Consider the following 25,238-nt stretch of genomic DNA (forward strand, 5'->3'; position numbering starts at 1 on the left):
CACCACGTTAGGAGATTCGAGCTGTTCGGTTTTTTTTGTTCCAAGAGTGAAAAAGTTAACCTTGATCAACTGGTTGAGGTGGTATCTGCCAGGCTGCTCCAGTGTAAAGTTATTGTTTTCTCCTTTGCATTAAGAATCTTATGAAGGATAATTTAAAACAATGTAAAGATCTGGTTTCTCATCTTACTTTCACTAATCTAAGCATTTATCGATGATTCTTACCTGAAACTGTAGAGGCTGCCAAATGGTGACTTTCTATTTCTGTCATTGCCCTACATTGATTATTGCAATTTTACTCTAAGGAAGAGCTTTCTTGGTCTCCATTTTTTTTCTTTTTGTTTATATTAATGTGGACACTTTGATTCTTATTGTACAGATTATAACATAACTATTACTTTATTCTTCTGTCAAGGTGAGGGTTAAGGTAAGAGGCATTCTCGCATGGTGATGGTGAACAATGATTATGATACTCTAATGTCCACAGTACTAGATGAAATCTCTGTAGGCTTATACTTTATTGTTAAATGAGCAGCTTTGTACTTAACTTGAAGATGGATTTTAGCTGCCTAAGTGCAACAAATCCATTTGACTCTTTTGGTGATGTTTTGTAATTAGTGAAAATCAGGTCATTCTTCATGTACAGGACACATCACATTTAAATTCAGGTATTGTGCTCTGCAGCTGAAAATAGGTAATTACTGTTGTCTGGTATGTACATCACTTATAATTGATAATCATAGGCAGGTTATTTATTTTAGCTCATGACCAGGCATTTCCCCATTTGTTGCCTTTTGGTGCACTAACTGTAGTCAGTGTGAAATTGGTGGGGCAGCATTGCGCCTCTCCTCGGGGTTCCTGTTTAATCTTCCGTCTATCTCTTGGCGAGTGTTGTGTACGCTGACACAGATCAAATGGAATCTTAAACTATCTTGAGATAATATGCTGTATACAAAACACCCACAGGAATTAAGCAGAACTAGTTTTTTCTATGGTAATTAAAAAGGTTGGAAGATTTTAAAAATGTAGTTATGTAGCAAAATTTAAACCATAAAAATGATTAAAATGGTCTTTTTCTCTGTCCCCAAATGCAGTCATTGTGCAGTTTCTTGTGTTTTGGGGGGAAAGATTTGTATACATGTACAAGAATCTACGAATGTGTACTATTTTAGAAAAAACTACTTACCCAGTTCTGCCCCTTACTGTTTTGAAGTTTTAAAAAGCAGTTTTTAAGTGCTTTGGAACCTGGAGGGGAGGAAATTGTGGTAATACAGTAGTTCAATACTATTAAAATAGTAGTCTTGATTTAGGAGTAAAGTAACGTTTACCCATATCTGGGCTGATAATACATTAAAACTTGTTTAAATGTCTTTGTTATTAATAGGATATTAACTAGGTTAGGTTTCATTATTAATACTTGTTACAGATAATTCTAATTTTCCGAAAACTCCAGCATGTGGTTTACCCCATTATCAGTATGGAAAGAAGAAACATGTTTTACAATGTTTAATCAAAATGCCCCCAACCTCTCAAAACCTCAGAGTGGTCCTTTTAAATAACATGTACATAATACATTAGGGTGACTGGAGTTAGTTCAGGGCTCCAAATTTAATTCTGTTATTGTTCTTTCCCTCCCTAACTTTTTTGTGTTTTTAAACTGCTTTTTTTTGGGTTCTCAAAATGCTAGTTTTATTGTAATTTTAATTTGGTTTAATCACTGCCACTAAATCTCTTAAGTTTATCAAAGGACTGGATCAATATTTTAATAAAATAACAGCAAAATACCTAAAACAAATACTAAACCTTATTAATTAAATTTGAAACATGAAACTTTTTAAAATGAGCAGACTGGTCTCAAGAAAGTCTTGAGTATGTATGGTATTATTTCTTGTTATTCCAGTAATGAAAAAAACAAAAACAAAAATCTAAGAATTAAGATTTTTAAAAATATAATTCTGTGTTACTGATTTTGAACAGAACTAAAAACTCCAAGATACCGTTAATTCATAGCCAACTGATAATAAATTTGCTTCAAGAGATTGTATTTTAAAGCTGTTGATATTTGCAATTTTATTTCCTTTCAACTTACCTATTGAGGCCTGCCAATGACAATTAGTGTACCCAGGTGCTAGGGAGAAAGAAAAGATTTATCTTACAATTTTGAAAGAGAAAATGAATATTTTATAGTAATTCCATTCAAGTAAGAAAACAAATTTATATGAATGATATGTGCACTGAACATATTTTTAGCCATTGTCATAATTGGCAGTAACTTGAAATGCATAGCTGAAGTGAGTCTTTGGACTGTCTGATTACGGGAGCTGTTATTATTCAGAAAGTTCCCCCCGCCCCCCTTTAATCCACAGAATAATGAGATGTGTGTGTTGTTTTGAGTAAGTCAGATCTGGTTCTGGTTGGTTGTCTTGATAGTATTTGTTTGGTTTACAGGCTCTTGAGAAGATAGACTCCTGCAACTCGTTTTTCAGTTGACCACTTTATGTATTTAACTCTTCTCAAGTCCCAAAATACCTCAAGTTATAAACAGAGGGATAAATGTAAATAACTATTTAAATAGTGTCTCTCAGATAAATTTATCCGGAGGGTATTTACAATCTCAAATATTTGTAGCTGATACTTTGCTCTTAAATTTAAGATGTGTTCTAGTTTTAATCATCAATAGAGTATGCTAAATGCAAGTGCATATGTATGCTATAGGGCGTCTTTAAAAAAAAGCGAAAACTTTCAATTTTTTAGTTAAAAAAAAAAAAAAAAGACAGATGGCTGGAGTTAGGGTGTGTATCGGAGCCATGGTGTGCTGCCCCCTGGTGGATGGTCCTTCCTGACAGCTTATGTTTTGCACTGGTTTCTACAAGTCAGTCTTGAGGCAATTAATTAAAATGCTTGTCCGGTGTTTAACACATTCTTAAGTGTTTTGAAATGCGTAAGCTTTTATTTCAACCTTTTTACAAGGTGTTAAAGTCTAAAGCCCAGCCCACTAAAACTTAATGCCCTTTGCAGATTGTTAATGACAGGTTTCATTTGTGATGGCTTTCCTAATAGTAAAGCTTTCAAAAGGGTTAGAGCACTTTAAGGGTGGGGAGGGCCATTTAAAACCCTTGGTGTCATGTTATAGAGAAAGCCAGAGGGCAGGTAGATGGGCTCTGAGTACACTTGAGGCTGAACACTGTGTGAAGGTACCTTTGGTGCTCAGTGCCTGCTTTCCTTTTAGTTTATGTTAAATTTTCTGACCAAATACACCAATATATCAAGAAGACCAAGAGTTTCTCCCTTTGAGAGACTTGTGTTCTCTGTGGACTTGGAGATTAAGTCATAGGTTACATGTTTTTTCATACAGTCAGTGATTAGAAGTATGATATTACATTCTAGATTGTCATAATAGGCACAGTTTTAACATATCACTTTTAAAATTGAACTTGAACCACGTGTAACATTTTTTAGAATAATTGGAAGTGGGAATATAATTTGGAAATGTGAAATAAAATTACTTGAAGTTCTAAAGAAAAAACAACACCAATACAACACCAATTAGGTTATCTTAGAGCTTATTTAACTAAAAGACTAATGTCTAATAATTTTAAGTTACTCTTATCTGTCTAATAACTATATAAGTATATAGGTCCCTTGAAAGGACTTCCTGGTAGAGAGGAATTTCTTGAAATATCTTTTATTGTCAGTTGGTACAGCTCTTTGTCCTGTGCAGGTGTCATCCCAGCTGCCAGGTAAGGCTGGAGGTTTTGTTACCTTGAAATGTTGATGTGACCTTTTTGGACCTCCTCTGTAACATGTGGATATAGATTAGATAATTCCTGATGTTCCACCCCCACTTCCCCAGAGACTGGGATTTATATAGTTAGGATTATATTGCACATTTTTCTTGGGGATCTGTGAGTCCCCCCCCCATAGAAGCCAAATAGTAGGTACCTAAAATTGGGTAGAAATAGCATGAAAATTGGAGTTAAGAGTTTGAATTGGGTTTTTCATTTATCTACTTTTTGACCTTGGTTAAAATAATCATTTGAGATTATTTTCTTAATCTGTGAAGTAGGAGCATTAATGTCTACTCAGTTGAGTTGGTATAAGGTGCATTGAAAACGTATTTCAAGTGCCTGGCATGGTCTTTTATCCATTAGGAGTCCCTGAATAAATGGTATCATTTTATCATTTTCATTCTCAATACAATTACCATTTACAAAATTTATTGTTAAATTGTAGTTGTGGCAGAAATAACCTGATAATGACTAATCTTTTCCTGGATGTTGCTGTCTTCAGTCTTTCTAGTAGAGGATGTAAATTTATATCTGAGGCATCTTATTTGTATCAGAATTGACAAAAATGCAAATTGTGTAATATTTTTCTCATTTTTTAATTTTTAATTTTTAAAGTATATTTTATTGATTATGTTGTTACAGTAGTCCCTATTTTTTTTCCCCTTTGCTTCCCTCTGCCCAGTACCACCCTTCCCTCCAGCAATCCCACCCCCCTTAGTTCATGTTCATGGGTCGTGCATATAAGTTCTTTGGCTTCACCCTTTCCTATATTATTCTTAACTTCCCCCTGTCTATTTTGTACCAACCGATTATGCTTCTTAATCTCTGCACCATATCCCCATTTATCCCCCTTCCCCCTTACAGCTGATAAGCCTCCAAATGATCCCCATACCTATGATTCTGTTCCTATTCTGGTTTGCTTAGTTGGATTTTGTTTTTGTTTTTCAGATTCAGTTGCTGATAGTTGTGAGTTTGTTGTCATTTTAATGTTCATAGTTTTGATCTTCTGTTTCTTAAATAAGTCCCTAAACATTTCATATAATAATGGCTTGGTGGGGACTTCCGGCCAAGATGGAGGCGTAGACAGACATGCTGCGTCTCCCTCCACAACTAAGAAGGAATACAACTACCTCAAAATTAGAAACAACCAGAAGTTCCAGAAAATCAAACTGCATGGAAATCCAGCAAACAAAGATATAAAGAAGAAATACTCATCCAAACAGGCAGGAGGGGCGGAGAGGATGCGGTGTGGTGGCAGAGGCAGCGACAGATTGGCAGAGGCAGCGACAGATTGGCAGAAAGCACAGTCACGCGTTTTAAAAAGTCAGGAGGGACACCTGGGGAGCGTTCCCAGCTCATTACCAGACCTCACAGCTCACGGTCCCAGCACTGGGAAAAATCAAGCCTCATTGCTTTTGACTGTGCAGACCAGTGGGGGTTGGGGTGAAGGCAAAAACTGCCGGTCTCTCAGCAGAGTCCACTTGTTTAAAGGGCCCCCACGAACCTGGAATGTCCACAGACCCACCCACGCTGGGAATGGCATCCAGGGCAACAGCTAGAGGGGCACCAGTCCAGTGCGGAAGTGGGTGAGGTGCCTGGGACAGGGGTGAGTTCTGGGCGGGTGGCATTGTTCCCTCTCGGACCCCTCCCCCACATACAGCGCCACAACGTGATGAAACAGGTCGCCCATTACTGATGAATCCCTAAGGCTCTACCCCTTTCAATGTAACAGGAACGACAGCTCTACCTGGGACGTGGAAGCAAACAAACACAGGAGCCTGTCTGAGTGAAGAGACAGAGAAGTATGGCCCAAAAGAGTGAATGGATCAAGGTTCCAGTGGGAGAACTAAGCGACAAGGAAATAGCCAACCTCACAGATGAGGAGATATACAACCTAACAGGCGCAGAATTTAAAACACTGGTGATAAAGGTGCTCACAGGCTTGACAGATATGCTTCAGTATGGCAAACACATAAGAGAAGAAGTGAAGGCTATGCTGAGTGAAACGAAGGAAAATCCACACAAAACCAGTGGTGAAGGGAAGGAAACCAGGGTTCAAATCAATGATTTGGAACATAAGGAAGAAAAAAACAGTCAACCAGTGCAGAATGAGGAAGCAAGAATTGAAAAAAATGAGGAAAACTTGCCAAATTTAAGAAGGAAATGGACATACAGGTCCAAGAAGCACAGAGGGTCCTGGGCGAGTTGGACCCAGAGGGGACCACACCAGGACGCATCATGACTGAGATGCCAAAGGTGAAAGATAAAGACAGAGTCCTGGGGGCAGCAAGAGAGAGGCAGAGAGTTGCCTACCAGGGGTTGCCTATAGGACTATCTGCTGATTTCTCAGAAGACACTGTGCAGGCAGGACGGGACTGGCAAGCAGGAGTCAATGTGATGAAGGACAGCCTACAACCAAGATTACTCTATCCAGCAAAGTTATCATTTGGAATCGAAGGGCAGATGAAGTGCTTCCCAGACAAGGTAAAGCTAAAGGAGTTCATCATCACCAAGCCATTATTATATGAAATGTCAAAGGGACTTACTTAAGAAAAAGATCAAAACTATGAACATTAAAATGACAACAAAGTCACAACTATCAGCAACTGAATCTAAAAAATAAAAACAAAATCCAACTAAGCAAACCAGAATATGAACAGAATCATAGGTACAGGGATCATTTGGAGGGTTATCAGCTGGGAGAGGGGAGGGGGAGAATTGGGGATATAGTTCAGGGATTAAGAAGCATAATCGGTTGGTACAAAATAGACAAGGAAATTAAGAATAATATAGGAAAGGGTGAAGCCAAAGGACTTATATGCATGACCCATGGACATGGCCTAAGAGGGGGTGGGATTGCAGTAGGGAAGGGGGGTAGTGGGCAAAGGGCAAAAAAATTAGAACTACTGTAACAACATAATCAACAAAATATACTTAAAAAAAAAGAAAGAAAGAAATTGCACCTGTAGCGGCAAAAAAAAAAAAAAAAAAAAAAAAATGGCTTGGTGATAATCTCTTTTAGCTTTACCTTGTCTGGGAAGCACTTCATCTGCCCTTCCATTCTAAATGATAGCTTTGCTGGGTAGAGTAATCTTGGTTATAGGTCCTTGCTTTTCATCACATTGAATACTCATTGCCAGTCCCTTCTTGCCTGCAAAGTGTCTTTTGAGAAATCATCTGATAGTCTTATCGGCACCCCTTTGTAAGTAACTCTCTGCTTTTCTCTTGCTACTTTTAAGATTCTTTGTTTATCTTTAACCTTTGGCATTTTAATTATGATGTGCCCTGGTGTGGTCCTTTTTGGCTTTAGCTTGTTTGGTACTCTCTGTGCTTCCTGGACTTATATGTCTATTTCCTTTGCCAAATTTGGGAAGTTTTCCTTCATTATTTTTTCACATAAGCTTTCAATATCTTGCTCTTCCTCTTCTCCTTCTGGCATTGGCACGTTTAAAGTTGTCCCAGAGGTTCCCAAGCCTCTCCTCATTTTTTTCAATTCTTGTTTCCTCATTCTGTACTGGCTGACTTTTTTCCTTCCTTATGTTCCAAGTCATTGATTTGAAGCCCGGTTTCCTTCCCTTCACCATTGGTTTTGTGTGGATTTTCCTTCATTTAATTTAGCATAGCCTTCACTTCTCCCCTTATGTGTTTGCTGTACTAAAGCATATCTGTCAAGCCTGTGAGCATCTTTATCACCAGTGTTTTGAATTCTTCATCTGTTAGGTTGGCTATCTCTTCGTCACTTAGTTCTCCCACTGGAACCTTGATTTGTTCCCTCTTTTCGGCCATACTTCTCTTGTCTCCTCATCTTGACAGGCTCCTGTTTTTGTTTGCCTCTGTGCCTTAGGAAGAGCTATTGTACCTGTTAAGTTGTAAGGGGCGGAGCCTTAGGTATTCGTCAGTACAGGGGGACCTGTTTCAGTACGTTGTGGTGCTGTATGTGGGTGAGGGGTCTCAGAAGGAACAATGCTGCTTTCTCAGCCCTTGCCCCTTTTCTAGGCAGTTCTTTCACTTCCGTATGGGACTGGAGCCTCTTTAGCTGTTGTCCTGGCCCTTGTTCCCAGAGTAGGTGGGTCTGCAGAGGTTTTAAGGACCATGGGAGCCCTTTAAACAAGCAGACTCTGCTGAAAGACTGGCAGTTTTCTTCCTCCGTCCTAATCCCTACTGGTTTGCATGGTTGGAAGCAATGAGGCTTGATTTTTCCCCGGCGCTGGGACCATGAGGTGCGAGGTCCAGTCAGGAGCTGGGAGCGCTCCCCAGGCGTCCCTCCCTACTTTTTAATATGTGTGACTGGGCTTTCCTCAGGCCAGCCTGCTGCTGCCGCTGCTCCTGCTGCCACCACCACACCGTGTCCTCTCTGCCTTGGTTCTGCCCCTCATACCTACCTGTCTGGATGAATATGTCTTCATTTCTTTGTTTCTTGGACTTCCATGCAGTTTGATTTTCTGGAACTTGCAGTTGTCTCTAGTTTTGAGGTTGTTGTATTCCTTCTTAGTTGTGGAGGGAGACCAAACGTGTCTGTCTCAGCCTCCATCTTGGCTGGAGTCCCGGATTTAAAAAAAAATTTTTTTATTGATTTTGAGTGAGACATACACACAGACACACACACTCTGGGGCAGAACCCACAACCTTAGTGAATTGAGCCTATAACCTTGGCGTATTGGGACGATGTTCTAAGTAGCTGAACTCCTCAGCCAAGGCTAGAATTGTTGTCTTAATGTGATTAAGGATTACTTTTAAATGAACAACCCAGATAATTTTATTAATATACATTGTTATGATAAAAGTTTTTGGATATCTTATATTTGAAGTTACACTGTAGTTACAGCAGCAGAATGAATTTAAATATATAGCTAATCCTGAGTATTCTTGGGGAATTGGTTCCAGGACCTCCCTGCGTCCCACCCCCAGATGCCAAAATCTGAGGATGCTCAGGTGCCTTACATAAAATAATGTAGTATTTGCATATAACCTACACACATATCCTCCTGTAATCTTTAACTTCTAGATTACTTATTGTACCTGATACTATGAATGCTATATAAATAGTTGTCATACTGTATTGTTTAAGGAATAATGACAAGGAAAAACAGTTTGTACATGTTCAGTAAAGATGCAGCCACTGTAGGCTTAACTATATAGTACACATCAGCAACAAAACGTTTTGTTTTTCTGAATGTTTTCCATCCATGGTTGATTAACTCCATGAGTGTGGAACCCTGGGGATACAGAGCAGCAACTGTACTATCCTTCCCAGGCAAGAGAAGGAGATGATTGTTTGGTGCAGCAATCTTAGGATCTTTTACTGTTTCTGCAGTGTGGAAAAGGCTAATGTGACTGAAAGTTATGTGTGGAAAGTTCATAGAGTTTCTCTGCTACCAGACAGTCATGTAAACTTAAATCATCTTTTCCTCCCAAAATTTTCTTTCTGCTGGTACAAAGTACTAACAAGCCCAGACTTTGAATTTGTTGGAATTTATCATTTGTGAAGATGGGTGACCTGTAGGTTTTAGAGAGGAGGAAAAAAATAAGAAATTTCAAAAATACAACACTATAGGAGAGACAATAGGATAATAGAGTCCTTTATACCCCTCACCTAGCTTCAAGAATCACCAGTTCATGACCGGCCTTATTAGGCCGTGCCCCGATGCCATGCCTTCCCTAACGATTTTTGAAGCAAATTCAGAACAGCAAGCCTGTTACAGTCCTAAATTCTTTAGAATGTATCTCTAAAAGATAAGTACTTAAAAGAGACAATACCATTATTACATATAAAAAAACTTAAGCACTAATTCATAGATATTAAACACTCCAGACTTTCCTGGTTATCTCATTGTCCCCCGCCCCCCTGTTTATTTTAATCAGGGTTTACATAAGTTTCATACATTGTGGTTGGTTGATAGGTCTTGGTTTTTCTTTTTGCTCCCCCACCCCACCCTTAATGTCTCGGTTCTCTATCTTTTTTTCCTCTGAAGTTTATTTGTTAAAAAACTTAGATATTTGTGCCAGAGAGTTTGTCAGCGTCTGCATTTTGGTGATGTGGTGTCTTTTAGCTTGTACTGTACCTCTGTCCCCAGAGGACACGATAGGTCTAGAGCTGCGACTTTCTACCCTTTTCATCTCATGACACATATAAACTAATTACTAAAATTCTGCAGAACACTAAAATATATATATATATATATATATATATATATATATATATATATTTGCGGATTTGACAAAAAGAAAAGTATAATTTTGATTTATTCACATCATACAGCTGTTGTGTTGTCATTTTTTAATTTGACCATCTAAGGGAAAAGAGGTCGGTGCCCCTGACTAAATAGTCAGGTATTGTGTGTTTTAAAAATTTTTGTGGCACATCAGGTGAAAATTGCAGGTCTGGAGACTTGATCATTTTCAGGTTAATTTTTTTTAATTGGCAAACACGTAATAGGCAAGTCATGGCAACTTTTTTTTTGAGTATATTTTATTGATTATGTTGTTACAGTAGTCCCTATTTTTTTCCCCTTTGCTCCCCTCTGCCCAGTACCCGCCTTCCCTACTTCCCTACAGCAATCCCACCTCCGCTTAGTTCATGTCCATGAGTCGTGCATATAGTTCTTTGGCTTCACCCTTTCCTACATTATTCTTAACTTCCTCCTGTCTAGTTTGTATATACCAATTATGCTTCTGAATCCCTGCACTGTTTCCCCATTTCTACCCCTTCCCTCTCCCAGCTGATAAGCCTCCGAATGAGCCCCATACCTATGATTCTGTTCCTATTCTGGCTTGCTTAGTTGGATTTTCTTATTTTTTAGATTCAGTTGTTGATAGTTGTGAGTTTGTTGTCATTTTAATGTTCATAATGTCCCTTTGACATTTCATATAATAATAGCTTGGTGATGATGAGCTCCTTTAGCTTTACCTTGTGTGGGAAGCACTTCATCTGCCCTTCCATTCCATATGATAGCTTTGCTGGATAGAGTAGTCTTGGTTGTAAGTCCTTGCTTTTCATCACCTTGAATACTTCTTGCCAGTCCCTTCTTACCTGCAAAGTTTCTTTTGAGAGATCAGCTGAGAGTCTGATAGGCACCCCTTTGTAGTTAACTCTGTTTTTCTCTTGCTACTTTTAAGATTCTCTCTTTATCTTTAACCTTTGGCATTTTAATTATGATGTGTCTTGGTGTAGTCCTTTTTGGGTCTAGCTTGTATGGGACTCTGTGCTTCCTGGACTTGTATGTCTATTTCCTTCCCCAAATTTGGAGAGTTTTCCTTCATTATTTTCTCACATAAGTTTTCAATTTCTTGCTCTTCCTCTTCTCCTTCTGGCACCCCTATGGTTCAGATGTTGGCACGTTTGAAGTTGTCCCAGAGGTTCTCATTTTTTTCAGTTGTTTCCTCATTCTGTACTGGTTGACTGTTGTTTTCCTCCTTATGTTCCAAATCATCGATTTGAACCCCAGTTTCCTTCCCTTCACCATTGGTTTTGTGTAGATTTTCCTTTGTTTCATTTAGCATAGCCCTCACTTATTCTCTTATGTGTTTGCCGTATTTAAGCATATCTGTCAAGCCTGTGAACATCTTTATCACCAGTGTTTGAACTCTGCATCTGTTAGGTTGGCTAGCTCCTTGTCACTTAGTGCTCCCACTGGAACCTTGATCTGTTCCCCTTTTTGGGCCATACCTCTCTTATCTCCTCATCTTGACAGGCTCCTATGTTTGTTTGCCTCTGTGTCTTAGGTAGAGCTGTCACTCCTGTTACGTTGTAAGGGGCAGAGCTTTAGGTATTCGTCAGTACAGGGCGACCTGTTTCACCACGTTGTGGTGCTGTATGTGGGGGAGAGGTCTGAGAGGGAACAATATTGCTTGCTCAGCAAGCAGTTGCCTCTTCCAGGCAGTTCTCTCACTTTGTATGGGACTGTCGCCTGTCTAGTTGTCCTGGCTGTTGTTCCAGAGTGGGTGGGTCTGAGGATGTTCTAGGACCATGGGGGCCTTTTAAACAAGCGGACTCTGCGTAGAGACTGGCTCTTTCTTCCTCCACCCCAACCCCAACTGGTTTGCACAGTCGGAAGCAATGAGGCTTATTTTCCCCAGTGCTGGGACCGTGAGCTGTGTGGTCTGGTCTGGTGCTGGGAGCGCTCCCCAGGTGTCCCTCCTGACTTTTTAAAATGTGTGACTGTGCTTTCCGGCAGGTTGTCACTGCCACCACCACACCATGTCCTTTCCGCCCCTCCTACTTGTGTGGATGAGTATTCTTTATATCTTTGTTTATTGGACTTCCATGCAGCTCGATTTTCTGGAACTTCTGGTTATCTCTAGTTTTGAGGTAGTTGTATTCCTTTTTAGTTGTGGAGGGAGATGCAGCATGTCTTTCTACACCTCCATCTTGGCCAGAAGTCCAAGTCATAGCAAATTTTAATGTCTTGGCCATGGTTTTTTTGTTTAAAGGAATAACAGATTCAAATAGTTTATCAACATGAGAGTTCAAGTTGGGGAAAAATTAGTATAAATGAGGAAGCATGTTAAATTTTAATGTAAGTTTCTAACCCATTCTTAAGTAGTGTAAGCATGCTTTTTTTTAAACTTCACTAGGAGGTAAAATAGCTTATTAAGCAGAAAGAATTTGCTATCAGAGACTGGTATGGTAGCATTGCATTTATTATAAGCATTTTGTTAGGAAAGGGGTTCTCTGCAATGTCCAGTGTGGTAATATATTGGAAGAAAAGCAAAGATTGAGTTGCCTAGGATGAGGAATGTCAGATATTTGGATCCAACTTGTCTACCTTTTTTTTTTTTTTTTGCTGTGTAAGAATTCTTTAATGAAATGAAATAGAATTTTCATGTTGATTCTCTTGTGAACAATAACAATTACATATTTTATTTGATTATACAAAACATTTAAATTGGAACATATTAAAATTGGAAATATAAACCATGTGGGTTATATAACTCTACTTCTTGGAAACAAGAAGGCATCTAAACTCTTTCTCCTTTAGACTCTCAGGCAGTGGAAGTATTGTAGTTTCTAAAGTTGATAAGGTGCTATAACTCAACCAAGTACAACTTTCCCAGTTATAAAATTCAGGAATTTGCCTTGGAAAAGTACCACATCTAATTGACAGTAATGCGAAATAAAAAGTGTTAATGTAGAGATGCCCTATATTCAAAATACAGCACTTTAAAAAGTCTTGTCATCTTAAACCACCTCTTTTTGCAGATACAATTCATTAGTGATGGTGAAACTTTGTTTCTTAATTGTTCCTGAAATTTCCTTGACAAATAAAATTTTATCAATTAGTTTTACCTTTGAGTATCAAGTATACTAAGTTGTACATCACCTCTGTCCAACTGAAAAATGTGAAATTTTATATATATGTGAAATTTTAACTTTTAGTAGCCATAGTAAGATGTAGAAAGTTAACAGGTAAAATTAATTTTCATATCTTATACAACCCAATATATCTAAAATTTTAACCTTTTAGCATGTGATCAGTATTAAAAACCTGAAATTTTATTTTCTTTGTTTTTGGTACTAAGTTTTCAAAGTGTTATATATGTTACATTCATGAAACAATGCAGTTTGGACTGGATTAGCCACATTTACTGGACTCAGTAGCCTTGCGGCTAGTGGCTTGTCCGTTGGACAAAGCGGTTTTAAAATACTTAGCTTTAAAAAATCACTTGTTAAAAATATCATGTCTTGCTGGAAAAAAATGCGATGAAATTTATAAAATTAGTTTAACTCTGGAAAACTATGAGGATGATTAATTTCAGTGAGGTTTCGTATCCCAGTACTTTATTCCCTTGTGACCACCCTGAGTTTCAAGGAAGAAGCTATGTGTAATTGGCTATACTGTGTTAATGTTACACTTTTGAAAGAACTACACTTTTGAGTCATATTCTCCGATATTCAACTCCACGTGTTTCTGGGATTGGTTGAAGTACTGGGAGTAACTTTTTTGGTTAAAGGCACATTTTCAGATTTAATCTCAATATGAAAACTACAGAAATCTTTGATTATTCAGGAATCAAGGATCAGTTTGTGCCCATTAATTCAACTGTTGTTTTTTTTGAACAGTGTTCTAACATCTTAACCATGCACATATCCTAAGGAAATGTAAGAACTTGAACTGTATTCCTCCTCCCTTGAAGGGACTTTTAGTTTCCTAAGAGAAAGAGAAATGGCAGCATGACTTTGCAAGCGTCGGTAACAGAAGCAGCACTTAGAAGAACACTCAACCTTTCTTGGACTCCACCAGCCCATACCCCTGGCTTCAGTCAGGTTCCCATCCATACACTTATGGTTGTCAGACTGTTCTAGATAGATGAAGATCATAAGGTGTGCAGCTTTGAAAGAAAAATACACCTTTTGTTTTCACTGAGGGGACTAAATAAAACAAGGGCGTTGTCCCCACGGAGATCTGGGAGCTGGAAGATGACAGAAGAATCACCTTAGATGCTCACTTAGAACTGCAATGTTTAAAGAGACTTTTCTTCCTTTATTTTCTAAGTAATGTTCAGTTATTGCCCATTATGAGCCAGGTGACCTGCTAAGCACTTGAAGGTGCAACCTTCAAGTTCCCTAAGGGAACTTGTCCTGTTACAGACCTCACTTGGTCACCAGACCAGTGTGGGTGAAATCGTTTTCCCCCTCCCGGCCCGAGATGCTGATTTAGGAAGTCTGTGATGAGCCCTGGGATCTTCGTTTTAAGCGAGCCTTCCTGGTGACTCTAATGCAGGTGGTTCTCAGACCACACTTGGAGCGTCACCTCTACTGTGCAGTGGAGGGGACAGCAGACGTCATTTTTTCCTTCCTCTATCCAGTGTTCATTTCACTGGGATCTGCCATCCCCTTTAACCATTGCCCAAACATTCTTTTCTTTACAGTCTGGGTGATCGCCTGTCAATGCAGTAGGTGGGATTCAGTCTTTCACAGGGATTCTTTTAAACAGTTTTTAAAAAATGCTTACCTGAGGATATGTTTTTTAAAAAATTGATTTTAGAGAAAGGGGAAGGGGGAGGGGAGCGAGAAAGAAAGGTAGAGCTAGAGAGACAAACATCCATGTGAGAGAGAAGCATTGATTGGTTGCCTCCCATACATGCCCAACCCAGGGATCGAACCCGCAACCTAGGTGTATGTGCCCTGACTGGGGATTGAACCCGCAATCTTTTGGTGTATGGAATGATGCTCTAACAAACTGAGCCACCCGGCCAGGGCTCACAGGGATTCTTAACCTGACGTCTGCCTGATTTACTCCTAAATCTCAGCGTTGCGCCCTCCTTCCTCCTTTTTTTGCTGACACTTCTTTAAGACTGTCCTAAAATGTCTAATATCTTCAGTTGGACTGTAAAATCTTTGAGGAAGAGAACTGGTTACAGAGCTAGAATTCTTGGAAACCTATAGCTGGTTTCTCTTGCTTCATCATATGTTATACTACAGGTTGGACCTAATGTATAGCTTATTTCACCCTTAATAATTAGTAAAGTGTATTTTGTAAAAGACAAAAGCAAAAGGAAATTGAAAACTGCCTATGAGTCTCATCCTGGTTGGTATTTTGCTGCTCTACCCCTTCCTTGTTTCTCTGTGTGTGTGTCCGTATGCACTTTTTTTTTCTCCTTGGGGACATTTTGTGGTAACACACATTTTTAAATGTCATATTTCATGTTTTGTTTTTGTAATGTGCTTTTTTCCAATGAAATGTCATGAACATGGTTCTCAATTAAATATTTTTTCACATTTTTACTGTTGCAATGATATTTTGTTGCATATATTGGGATTTATTTAGCTAATCTCTTTTACCTGGACATGTAGATTCTTCCTAGTTTTACCTATTTACAAACTACAGGCTAAGTCTGTAAGCATGTTACATCTTTACCTAAGGAAATGACACAGGAAAGAATCCTTTTTTTTTTTTTTTTAATATTATTTATTTATTTATTTTTAGAGAGAAGGGAAGGGAGGGAGAAAGAGATGGAGAGAAACATCAATGTGTGGTTGGCTCTCGTGCGCCCCAAACTAGGGACCTGGTCTGCAACCCAGGCATGTGCTCTGACTGGGAATCGAACTGGTAACCCTTTGGTTTACAGGCTGGCACTCAATCCACTGAGCCACACCAGCCAGGGCAGGGAAGAATCCTTGAATTAGAGGCTGTACCTCTAGTCAGAATTTGATGAGAGACTTGTCAAGTCAGTAATGAGACAACGTTATTCCAGTTGACAGTTTTTACCAGCAATGTGCATTAAACTTTTTAAACATTGAGGTTGACCTTTTATAGAGATAATTTTCTTTTTTTGCTATCAAAACTACTTTTAATTTTTAAAAATTAAAAAAATTTCAGTTATAGTTGAGCTACAAAATTATTTTCAGGTGTACAACCCTGATATCCGTATAACTTACGAAGTGATCGCCCTGATAAGTCTAGAACTCATCCAACACCCTACACAGTCATTACAGTATTACTGACTTATTGCCTGTCCTGTACTTTACATTCTCACAACTGTTTTTACAGCCGGTAATTTGTACTTCTTAATTCTTTCCCTTTTTCATCCAGTCCCCTAATCCCCCTCCCGTCTGGCAGCCATCAAAATGTTCTCTGTCAACGAATTTGTTTCTGTTTTGTTTGTTCATTTATTTTCTTTTTTAGATTCTACATAGAAATGAAATTATATGGCAGTTATTTAAAGAGCTAATTCTTAACCGTATAAAACGAGAAAGAATAGGTATAATTATATTGATAATATTGACTATTGTTATTATCACCAGTAATTAGCACTGTTGAATGTGGCCAGGCTGAACAAATTCCTCTTTGGGATAAGATTGAGTTGGTTGGGCACAGCTGGAATAGAAATCTGCAGCCAGTGCAGAGGATCCCCCGGCCGTAGGTTGAGGAGGCCTTGCTCTGCTGCTCAGGAGTCCACAGGCTTGGCTTCCTCTTTGCAAATGACTGGTCCACCGGTGGATCATGTGTCCCAGTTCTTTGCATAAGAAAACAAGGCAAAGAGGGGCGGGTTACAAGTTAGACTTGGTTTTCTCTTCCTGTTCTCAGCTGGTGTTAGCATTGGATCATGATACAAGCTTTAACCTCTTTTTATGAAATGGGAAAGCGGTGATTCTCTTGATTTGTACAAGTTGGTAGAAAGAAAGGGGCAAGACAGAGCCTTTTGGGAGCAGTAAAGAAAAGGGACGTTCAGGACTTGCTGGTAGTTTGGATGGAAGGTGCAAGTCAGATACATTTCTGTGTGTTTCACTAAGACTTACCATGAAATGACCAGCTTCCCAAGTGCCTGGGTGCCTGTGTATTCAGTTTTCACGGTATCCTGAGGCAGTTGAGTTAGCTGAGTTTTCAGCATAGCTACCTTCCTTTATTGCTATTAATACGTAACCCTTGAAAAACCAAAAAAAAAAAATACGTAACCTTGTCCATTTAATGTCAATATTGAGTTTTGGTATGTAAATTATGATTGATTTAAGCTGTAGGGTGAAGTAAAAATTTTGCTTTAGGATTAACATGTCCTTGACCTTTGGGTTTAACATGCAGCTTGTCATTTTTCTGAAGTTGTTTGATATGGTTACACTATTGGCTGGATTATAAGCGAAATCAGTAAGATTGACTACAGTGTCGTTTGGAGGACAGACCCTGAAGCCAGAATGCCCAGATATGGTTCTGACCCTGCCACACATTAGCCGTGTCTACTTGGACAAGTTAAACTTCGGCTTTTGCTTCCTATTTATAAAACTTAAAGGATTAAGTGAGATAATAGCTATTGTTTTAGGCAGCTTGGGCTACTATAACAAAATACCAGGGACTGGGTGGCTTAAACAATAGATATTTATTTCTCACAGTTCTGGAGTCTGAAAGTCCAAGGTCAAGGTGCCAGCAAATTCACTCAGCGCTTGGTGAGGGCCCCCTTCTGGCTTGTAGGCAGAGGCATTCTTGGCTGTAGATACATGTGGCCTTTTCCTCGGTGGGTGCCATTGTGACAGAGTGCTGGTTTCCCCTCTTAAAAAGACAGTAATTCAATTATGAGGGCTCTATTCTTATGACCTGATGTAAGCCTAAGTATTTCCCTAAATCCCTGCTTCCTAATACCATCACATTGAGGGTTAGGGCTGCAACATGAATTTTTGGGGGGGGAACGCATAAAGCATTTATTGTTTTTATCCTTGTTTATACTCTTGTTAAGCTTTACAGTGGAAGAAAAGATGCAAATATCAAAGACTTTGGGCAAAAACCTAGTAATCTAAAATTTGAATGGGAAATCATCATTATAAACATGTGGTTTATTTCTCTTTCAAAATAATCTCTAGCTCTGCTCTAGGAACAATGACTCACCCACTTACAGCGAGCGCCCTAGTGACCAGACTGTCTCTCTATATTACTTCTCATTAAAAGGGACCAGTGCTCCATGTAGATAAGGCTGGTGGCAGATGGGAGCAGGGAGTGTACAAGTTCAACCTGGATTTTCATGTCATAACAGAAAGCAAAAGAGCTCTCCGAGGTTATTAGAGTCTCCTCAAAAGATGTAGGAACCAATGTGAAGGGACTACCACTGACAGACCAAAGACAGGGCAATTTGAGCATCAGAAAGAATTAGTGCAATGGATTGATGCATACAAAATATCTATGAACCCATGAATTTATAATGATACCAAAAAATAAATAAATAGAAACATTTGGTCATCTTCGCACAATGCCAGGGCGCCAACTGAAAATTTTGTAATGTTCTTTTTTCAGGAATTCAAAGACATTGAGGTGAGGATTTGCATGAAGCTGATTTAGTTTGGAGATAATTTCAAGGAGAAAGAATGAGGGGACGGGGAGAGGGAAATGGGGATAGGAAAAGCCAGTGAAGGGTACTTGACCGAGCTTGCCATGAAGAAATGCAGCCTTAGAGAAACACACAGAATGCCTCCCCACTGGTAGCCTGGGGCATTTATCAACCGGCTCCCACCCCCGCCCCTATAAACTGCAACTTGTCTTAAGGACTTCATCTCTCCTGTGCTCCTGGGCTGCTGCGGACTCTTCTGACACTTGGGAGAAGCCCTAAGTAAAAAGGCAAAGATGGATGCGTAGGGGTGGGAGGAGGCAGACAAGTCGGTGTGCGCGGATGAAACCCGGTGAGTGAGGGGACGTGATGAGGGACACAAAACTGCTGCAGAAGGCAATGAAACAAGTCTCCTTATCCTGCCTTCACTGTGCTCACTGGACTTCAGAGGATGCAGATATTGGGTAGGGGAAGGTTGTTCTTTGTGGAGGAGAATCTAGCTTAAAAACACACAGAAGGCATGATGGAATGAGAAAATCGGTTCTCAGCTTTGAATGAAATAATGTATTTAGGCAGTGATCGTTAGGGACTGCAACATTTTAGGAAGACAACCAGAGATAACTGGATCTCTGCAAGGAGTAGGAAACACCCCCTGTGATGTCATAGTATTGACTTTTAAACAAAGAACAACAAAAACCAAATTGAGTCTTCAGAGCTAATTACCACTTTTGAAGGTGACAGGAACATATTAAACACCACCATGGGGGTTTAATTAGCAAAATCCAGGCAGCACAAAGGTAGGTTTTTGGGGTTTTTTCCCCGCCAAGTAAGAGGCAAGAAAAAAAAAAAAAAGGAAACGTGTAGATTATGAGACTAGAGTCATAATCAGCCAAATGCAGTGTATGGACTTGACTTGGATTCTGATTGAACAAACAATTGTAAAAAAAAAATTTTTTTTTTTAAATTGTAGCAGTTTGAACATGGACTAGATTTTTAATGTGAAGCTTTCTTTAAGGACTGATAATAGTATTTTGTCTTCTTAGAGTCATTTTAAGAGATGCTCATACTTACAAATAAAGGGCATGAGAATGAGAACAAATTGGGAGTGATGGCTGCATTCTGGGAGGCAGCAGCGTGGGTCACTTCGGTTGTCTTATTCTATTTGGTGAGGTGGGTTCATAGGTGTTTTATGCTTTATAATATAAAAAATTATACGTCATGTATCAAGTTCAACATAGTGAACAATTACTAAAATGACAGGATGCAATGGCTAAAATCTAGAATGAGTCGTTGTACAGGATTTATGACCCGGATGGCCAAATCCATGGTACGAAAACAGTGAAGAGAAACTCTTGTACCAAAGAAACCTCAAGAGATACCAACTGGACACGTGTGCATCTTATTGGAATCTTGATGTGAACAAACCAACTGTAAAAAGATTGTTGTTAGGCCATTGGAAATACACAGAGCGGCTGCCTGATATCAAGGACTATTTGTTACTCACTTTTAGGAATAATAATGATGTTGTAGTTAGGTTTAAACTAAAAAGGTCCTTATCTTTTATCTATCTACTGCCGTACTTTAGCATAACTGTGGGACTTGTTGGTACAGGGTGAGTATAGATAAGCTTACAGGTGATCATACTTGATAATTGAAGCTGCTATGGGCATATGGAGGTTGATTTTATGAGTTTACCTAGTGTCGTGTCAGTGTGAAAATTTCTCTAAAATAAACTTAAATCAGTTTCATTGATTACTAAAGATCTTGAAGATGCCCTTTGGAGTGAGTCTAGGGCTTCTCTGTTGGCTTGTTACCCTGTAATTTAAGTTGCTTTTAATAACTAGTATTGAATTTGCATGGTAACTAATATTTCAAGCACAGAGAATGTCAAACTTTACCTTATTTTTCTCTCTGAGAGAAAGCCTTTGGATTCTATATGAGGAACTTATCAATAGATTGTGTTGGAGTTGCTTTTTAAAAATAACACAATAATTACATCAGTATTTTTCTGGTTTTTCTTTTAACTTAGGTGTGGCAGTTTTCTTCACTCCCCTTACGATTTTTAAGAAAATCATTGAAAATGTTAGTAGTTTCTGGATATGGGTCTGTTGTTAATCTCGTTCTTCCTTCCCTTCTGTATGTTATACCAGAATTTAATTTAGTTTTAATTGGGCGCCTCTCGGGTGCCAAGCACTTTCCCAGTCACAGCAGGAGATGAGACAGCCTGAGTCTCTGCCCTTGCGGAGCGTGTGTCCTGTACTGCTCCTCTGTGTGTTAGGAGGAGGTGAAACACCACCTTATTTTGCTGATAGTTAAATTGAACTTGAATGATTTGGTAATCAGAGTAGAAACAAATACTGATGTCCATTTTCTCAACTCTTTTAAGTATTTAGAATCAAACCTAGATATAACTGAATTCTAAACGCTCTTAAGGGAACGGGCACTCAGAGAAGAGGAGATAGTGTTTTAATTGTTTACAGCTAAGTTGGTAAGGACAGTGGAGTGGGGTTGATGTTCCCTTGTATTTCCCAGGTCGGAAGTTTGTGTTTCTGTGCAGGATGATGAGATTCCTGCCTTTGCTGGGTCCCTTGTAATTTGGAGCCTTTTGACTCCTGTACTGACGGATAAGAGTGGAGCCTGGTGTTAGGAGCCAGGGATGAAACCGAGAGTTGAGGATTAGTTACTGGGTAAGCGGGAAAGAACAATTCTTTTTTTTTTAATTTATTTTTTATTGTATTTTTTTTTCATTACCGTTTATCCCTGTTTATACCTACCTCCCCTGCAGTCTCTCTCTTTTTAATTTCAATATTGTTTTAAGTTGCATTGCTTCTGTTTTTAGTGTTATTGAGTATATTTCTGGGTGTTTAAATTTTTAAAAAAATTAAATTTATTGGGGTAACATTGATTAATAACAAATTTCAGGTGTATACATTATAGTACATCTATAGAAAGAACAATTTTGATGTCATAACACTAACTGTATGAAAACAATTCTAATATTTGTCTAAAATGAAACTTGAGAGAATCAGATATGGAAATTGGATTACCATTTAAGGGAAATAATTATTCTGGAATAACTTTCAATAAGTAGATGGGTGTTGGATGAACATTTTGGAGAATGCGTTGGGAAACGTGGTTCATGGATTACTTCTGATGTACAAAAAGTGTTGTTCTATTTAAAGAATTGATTGGGAATTCTGCGAAGTGGATATTTGTTTTTGTAATATGAATACTTACCTGCTAGTTGACCAGAACTCTGTATGTACATTTACATGTGTACTTTGGGGAAAATTTTTGGTAATATGTACCCAGAAGAATTGAGTCCAATGGTGATGAATGCTTAGTTTCTTAACATTGTGCTGCTAATTCTTACTGGGTCAGATGTTTGATTAAACAGATTAGTACTTGCATATGTGTAGTAATTCTTACTTCCTTGGTTACCCAGGGTAAATATTTACACAACGTGAGTAGCTTTTCTGCTAGCTAAAGTAATGTGTATACGTACAGCAGTTTTGAAATCTGCGTGTTAGAAATCCTTGTATAGGGTGTATTTTTAAGGCTTTGTAGAAAATATAAAACCTTACACAAGTGGAGATACTGCGCATATCCCGCAGCTTCTTTTACAACTATTAGCACATGTTATTTTGACACAGATCCCACACTGGCATTTCATTTATAAATTCTGAGAACTAGGTGGTATTTAAAATCTTTTTTTTCCCTCCTTAAATTGACACTTTCACCGTGTCTTTGATATAGTGCTCCTGATGATTACACTTTGTTTTATTGTATCAAAGTAATGTAAGAATGCTGCTTCTTTCTCCATTACGAACAGGATGTACCTGATTTTGGTTAATCTGCATATTCTTTAGAGTTCCCTAAGGGGTAGGTAGTATCTGTGGCATTTATTTGTTCTCATGCCTTGCGGGGAATAGCAGGGACTGAGGACTGGGCTATGAATCTTGTCTCAGGTGGTGTTTTGCTGTGGTACTTTAAAATAAGTGGATTATTTGACTTGGAAAGGAAAGCTAACTGTGGTTCTAATTCTAGATGTTAACTAATTTATTTCACTTGAGATGTCAAGCCTAACTGCTAATTTTTTTGTCTTTTTGTTTTTAATAGCTAGTTGACTATAAATTTCTTTGCCTTCTACAGGGTTGATTGGTGTGTGGTGTATTCTATGCTGCAATCTCATATAATTATTGTCCCTCCCATGCCCTCCCCTCCTCTCCTCTCTTTCCTCTCTGACAGTGTTGAAGAAGGTGTAGAAAAAGAGGGAGTGTGTGTGTGTAATAGATATTATTATATACAATATGTAGTATACTATACACGCATATTTGCATATGTGGGCATTTGAAATAAGGTGGGTTTTTAAAAAAAAATGTCTTTTTGTACTGAAGACTCCTTTGACAGCCAAAAATGTATGATTGTCTCTCTTAGGATGTTTTTAGTTTTTAATTTATTTTTATATTTTTGATTAGAGAGAGAGAGAGAGAGAGAAACATCGTTTTGTTGTTCCACTTACTGATGCATTCATTGGTTGGTTGTTGTATGTGTCCTGACTGGAGATCGAACGCGTCCTGACTTTGGCCTATCAGGACGATTCTCAAACCAACCGAACTACCTGGCCAGGGCCTCTCTTAGGATGTTTTTAAATGCATAAAATAAAACATACAGGATTATGAGGAAATCAATTATTTTGAAATATAGTTAGCAAAATGTTAAAACTCATAGTAACATGTGCTTTTTAATATGATAAGTAGAAAGCTCTAGCAACACATCTAAATTTCAGAGTAATGAGTGTAGATGATATTTAAAGATCTGCAACAACTTAATGTGATATGAGAAAGAACTGATTTGTGTGATGTCAAAATTACAAGTAGTGTAATTCTGACATGGTTTATGCCATCATTTGTCATTGAAAAGAGGTGCTCAATTTCAGGGGCTAGTGAAAATAAACATGATTTCCCGCACACCCTGGTCTCTGCAAGTTCCCTGAGTTTTATCCATGAACCACTTGGCTGCAATCTCAGATTAAGAACACTGCGCTAAGGCTTTGTGTCCTGCAATGCTTAGTTTGAGGCTAAAGGATTTGAACTTAGAATCTAGTCACGAGGTGAACCGTGTTGCAAACATTATATCTGCCCATTTTAGTGGTTTTAAAATGAGCCATAACAATTTAATGATGCTGGGTCTCCAAATGGTCTTGTTACACACCCTGTGACTAAGCTGGCTCCTTTTTAAATTATTGGGCTGCATTTTCTTACTATATATTGGTTTTTAGTTAGTATAAAATTAATATTTTAAGTAGTTTCTAAACATCCACATTGGCTGTTAATGTCTTTTGCTTTTATATGTTTTTTTTTTCCTTTTAAAAAACATTTTAATTCTTCTGCAGGATTCGGAAACTTCAGATACGAAATATCCCGCCTCACTTACAGTGGGAGGTAAGAATTTCTATATTTAAAATTAAGATTTTAGTATCTAAGCCTATTGCTAGTTCTTCCAGAGTTTTTCTCCTTCTCCCAGCTTTTGTGCTGGGACACAGAATGTTTTCTCTCTCAAGGTTTGTGTCTTGCTGTGGGCTTTTCTTGGTAAGCGCAGACTTTATATTTAAAAAATTGCTCTTTGAAATACTTTAAAAAAATTGAAATAACTTCTTGGGTAATTTTCCTCATTCAGTCTCATCCCAACAGAATCTTTTTATTTGATACCTTTGTGATGAGTTTGCCAACTGTATTTAAATGTGACTTAAGTTCCCTCCTTAGGCTTTCCTTTAAAATGTTACTCTGCTTGCTTTTGCTCAGATGGTGGCACTGTAGGGACTGGGTAAAGACACACACTAAATATGTAGCACAATTGATTAGCCCGTGCTAGCAATTTTCAAAGCATAATAATGATAATCGTGGTGGAAATTTGAGACATCAGTGGCTGAAGAGATAAAAGAAAATGTTTGTTGACTTTTCCAGATGATGGAACCTGAAAGGACTTGAAACCTACCCTGAGAGAAGGTGCAGGGAGAACTGCTCAGTTCTTATGTATTTTTAATATAAAAATCAAGAGTAACTAGTTTTGTGTGATTCACATTCCTTTTCTAAAAGGACATTTGATGAGTCACTAAACCAGAACCTCCATCAAAATGCAGGTTAAAATGGTGAAAAGATTTCTTTGGTGATGAGGTGTGGGAAGTTGGTCTGAAGTCTGATTTTCCTAGGTCCCAGTTGGTAACAAATCATTTATGCTCAGAATATTTTACACAGCATTTATATTCAGAACAATATTATTTACTGAGTTTAATTTTTGTAGGAGGAGTTGGTTCTTTGGTATATGCTTGAATATTTTTCAAGCTATATAATGTATAAAAATATGTTTTTGTAGATGGAAACAGTATAAATATGATTAAGCTCAATGTGTTTTCCTATTTTAGATTAACATTTGCTTAGGGAATTGAGTACCTTGGAGGGTCCGCAAATCAAGAGTTGTGGTTGATCCCTTTGTTTTAACATGGGCCATGCAAATATGACTTTTCTGCTTCTGTATTGTAGCGTTCAATGAAATTGTCAAATGGTAACAGCCAATTTTAAGTAAGTGAATTATTAGAGTAGTAATATATCACAGTGATTTTGAATCTCTTTCATCTCATGGCTGAACTAATTACTAGATTACTAATTACATATAAACTAATTACTAGAATTATGCAGCACACCA

The 25,238-nt window shown here is 38.3% G+C and overlaps 1 protein-coding gene across 1 annotated transcript in view; it reads left to right on the plus strand.

Moving 5' to 3' along the window:
- The window catches only part of IGF2BP3 (insulin like growth factor 2 mRNA binding protein 3), a 108,102-nt gene that overhangs the window by 19,424 nt on the left and 63,440 nt on the right, over nt 1–25,238 (plus strand). The window contains exon 3 of the mRNA XM_090287110.1: nt 23,929–23,977. Within this exon, the coding sequence (XP_090143236.1) occupies nt 23,929–23,977 (49 nt within the window). The remainder of the gene's footprint in view (nt 1–23,928; nt 23,978–25,238) is intronic.

The sequence above is a fragment of the Furipterus horrens genome, unplaced genomic scaffold, assembly GCF_987537825.1.
Source record: "Furipterus horrens unplaced genomic scaffold, mFurHor1.1.pri manual_scaffold_9, whole genome shotgun sequence".
NCBI lineage: Eukaryota > Metazoa > Chordata > Mammalia > Chiroptera > Furipteridae > Furipterus > Furipterus horrens.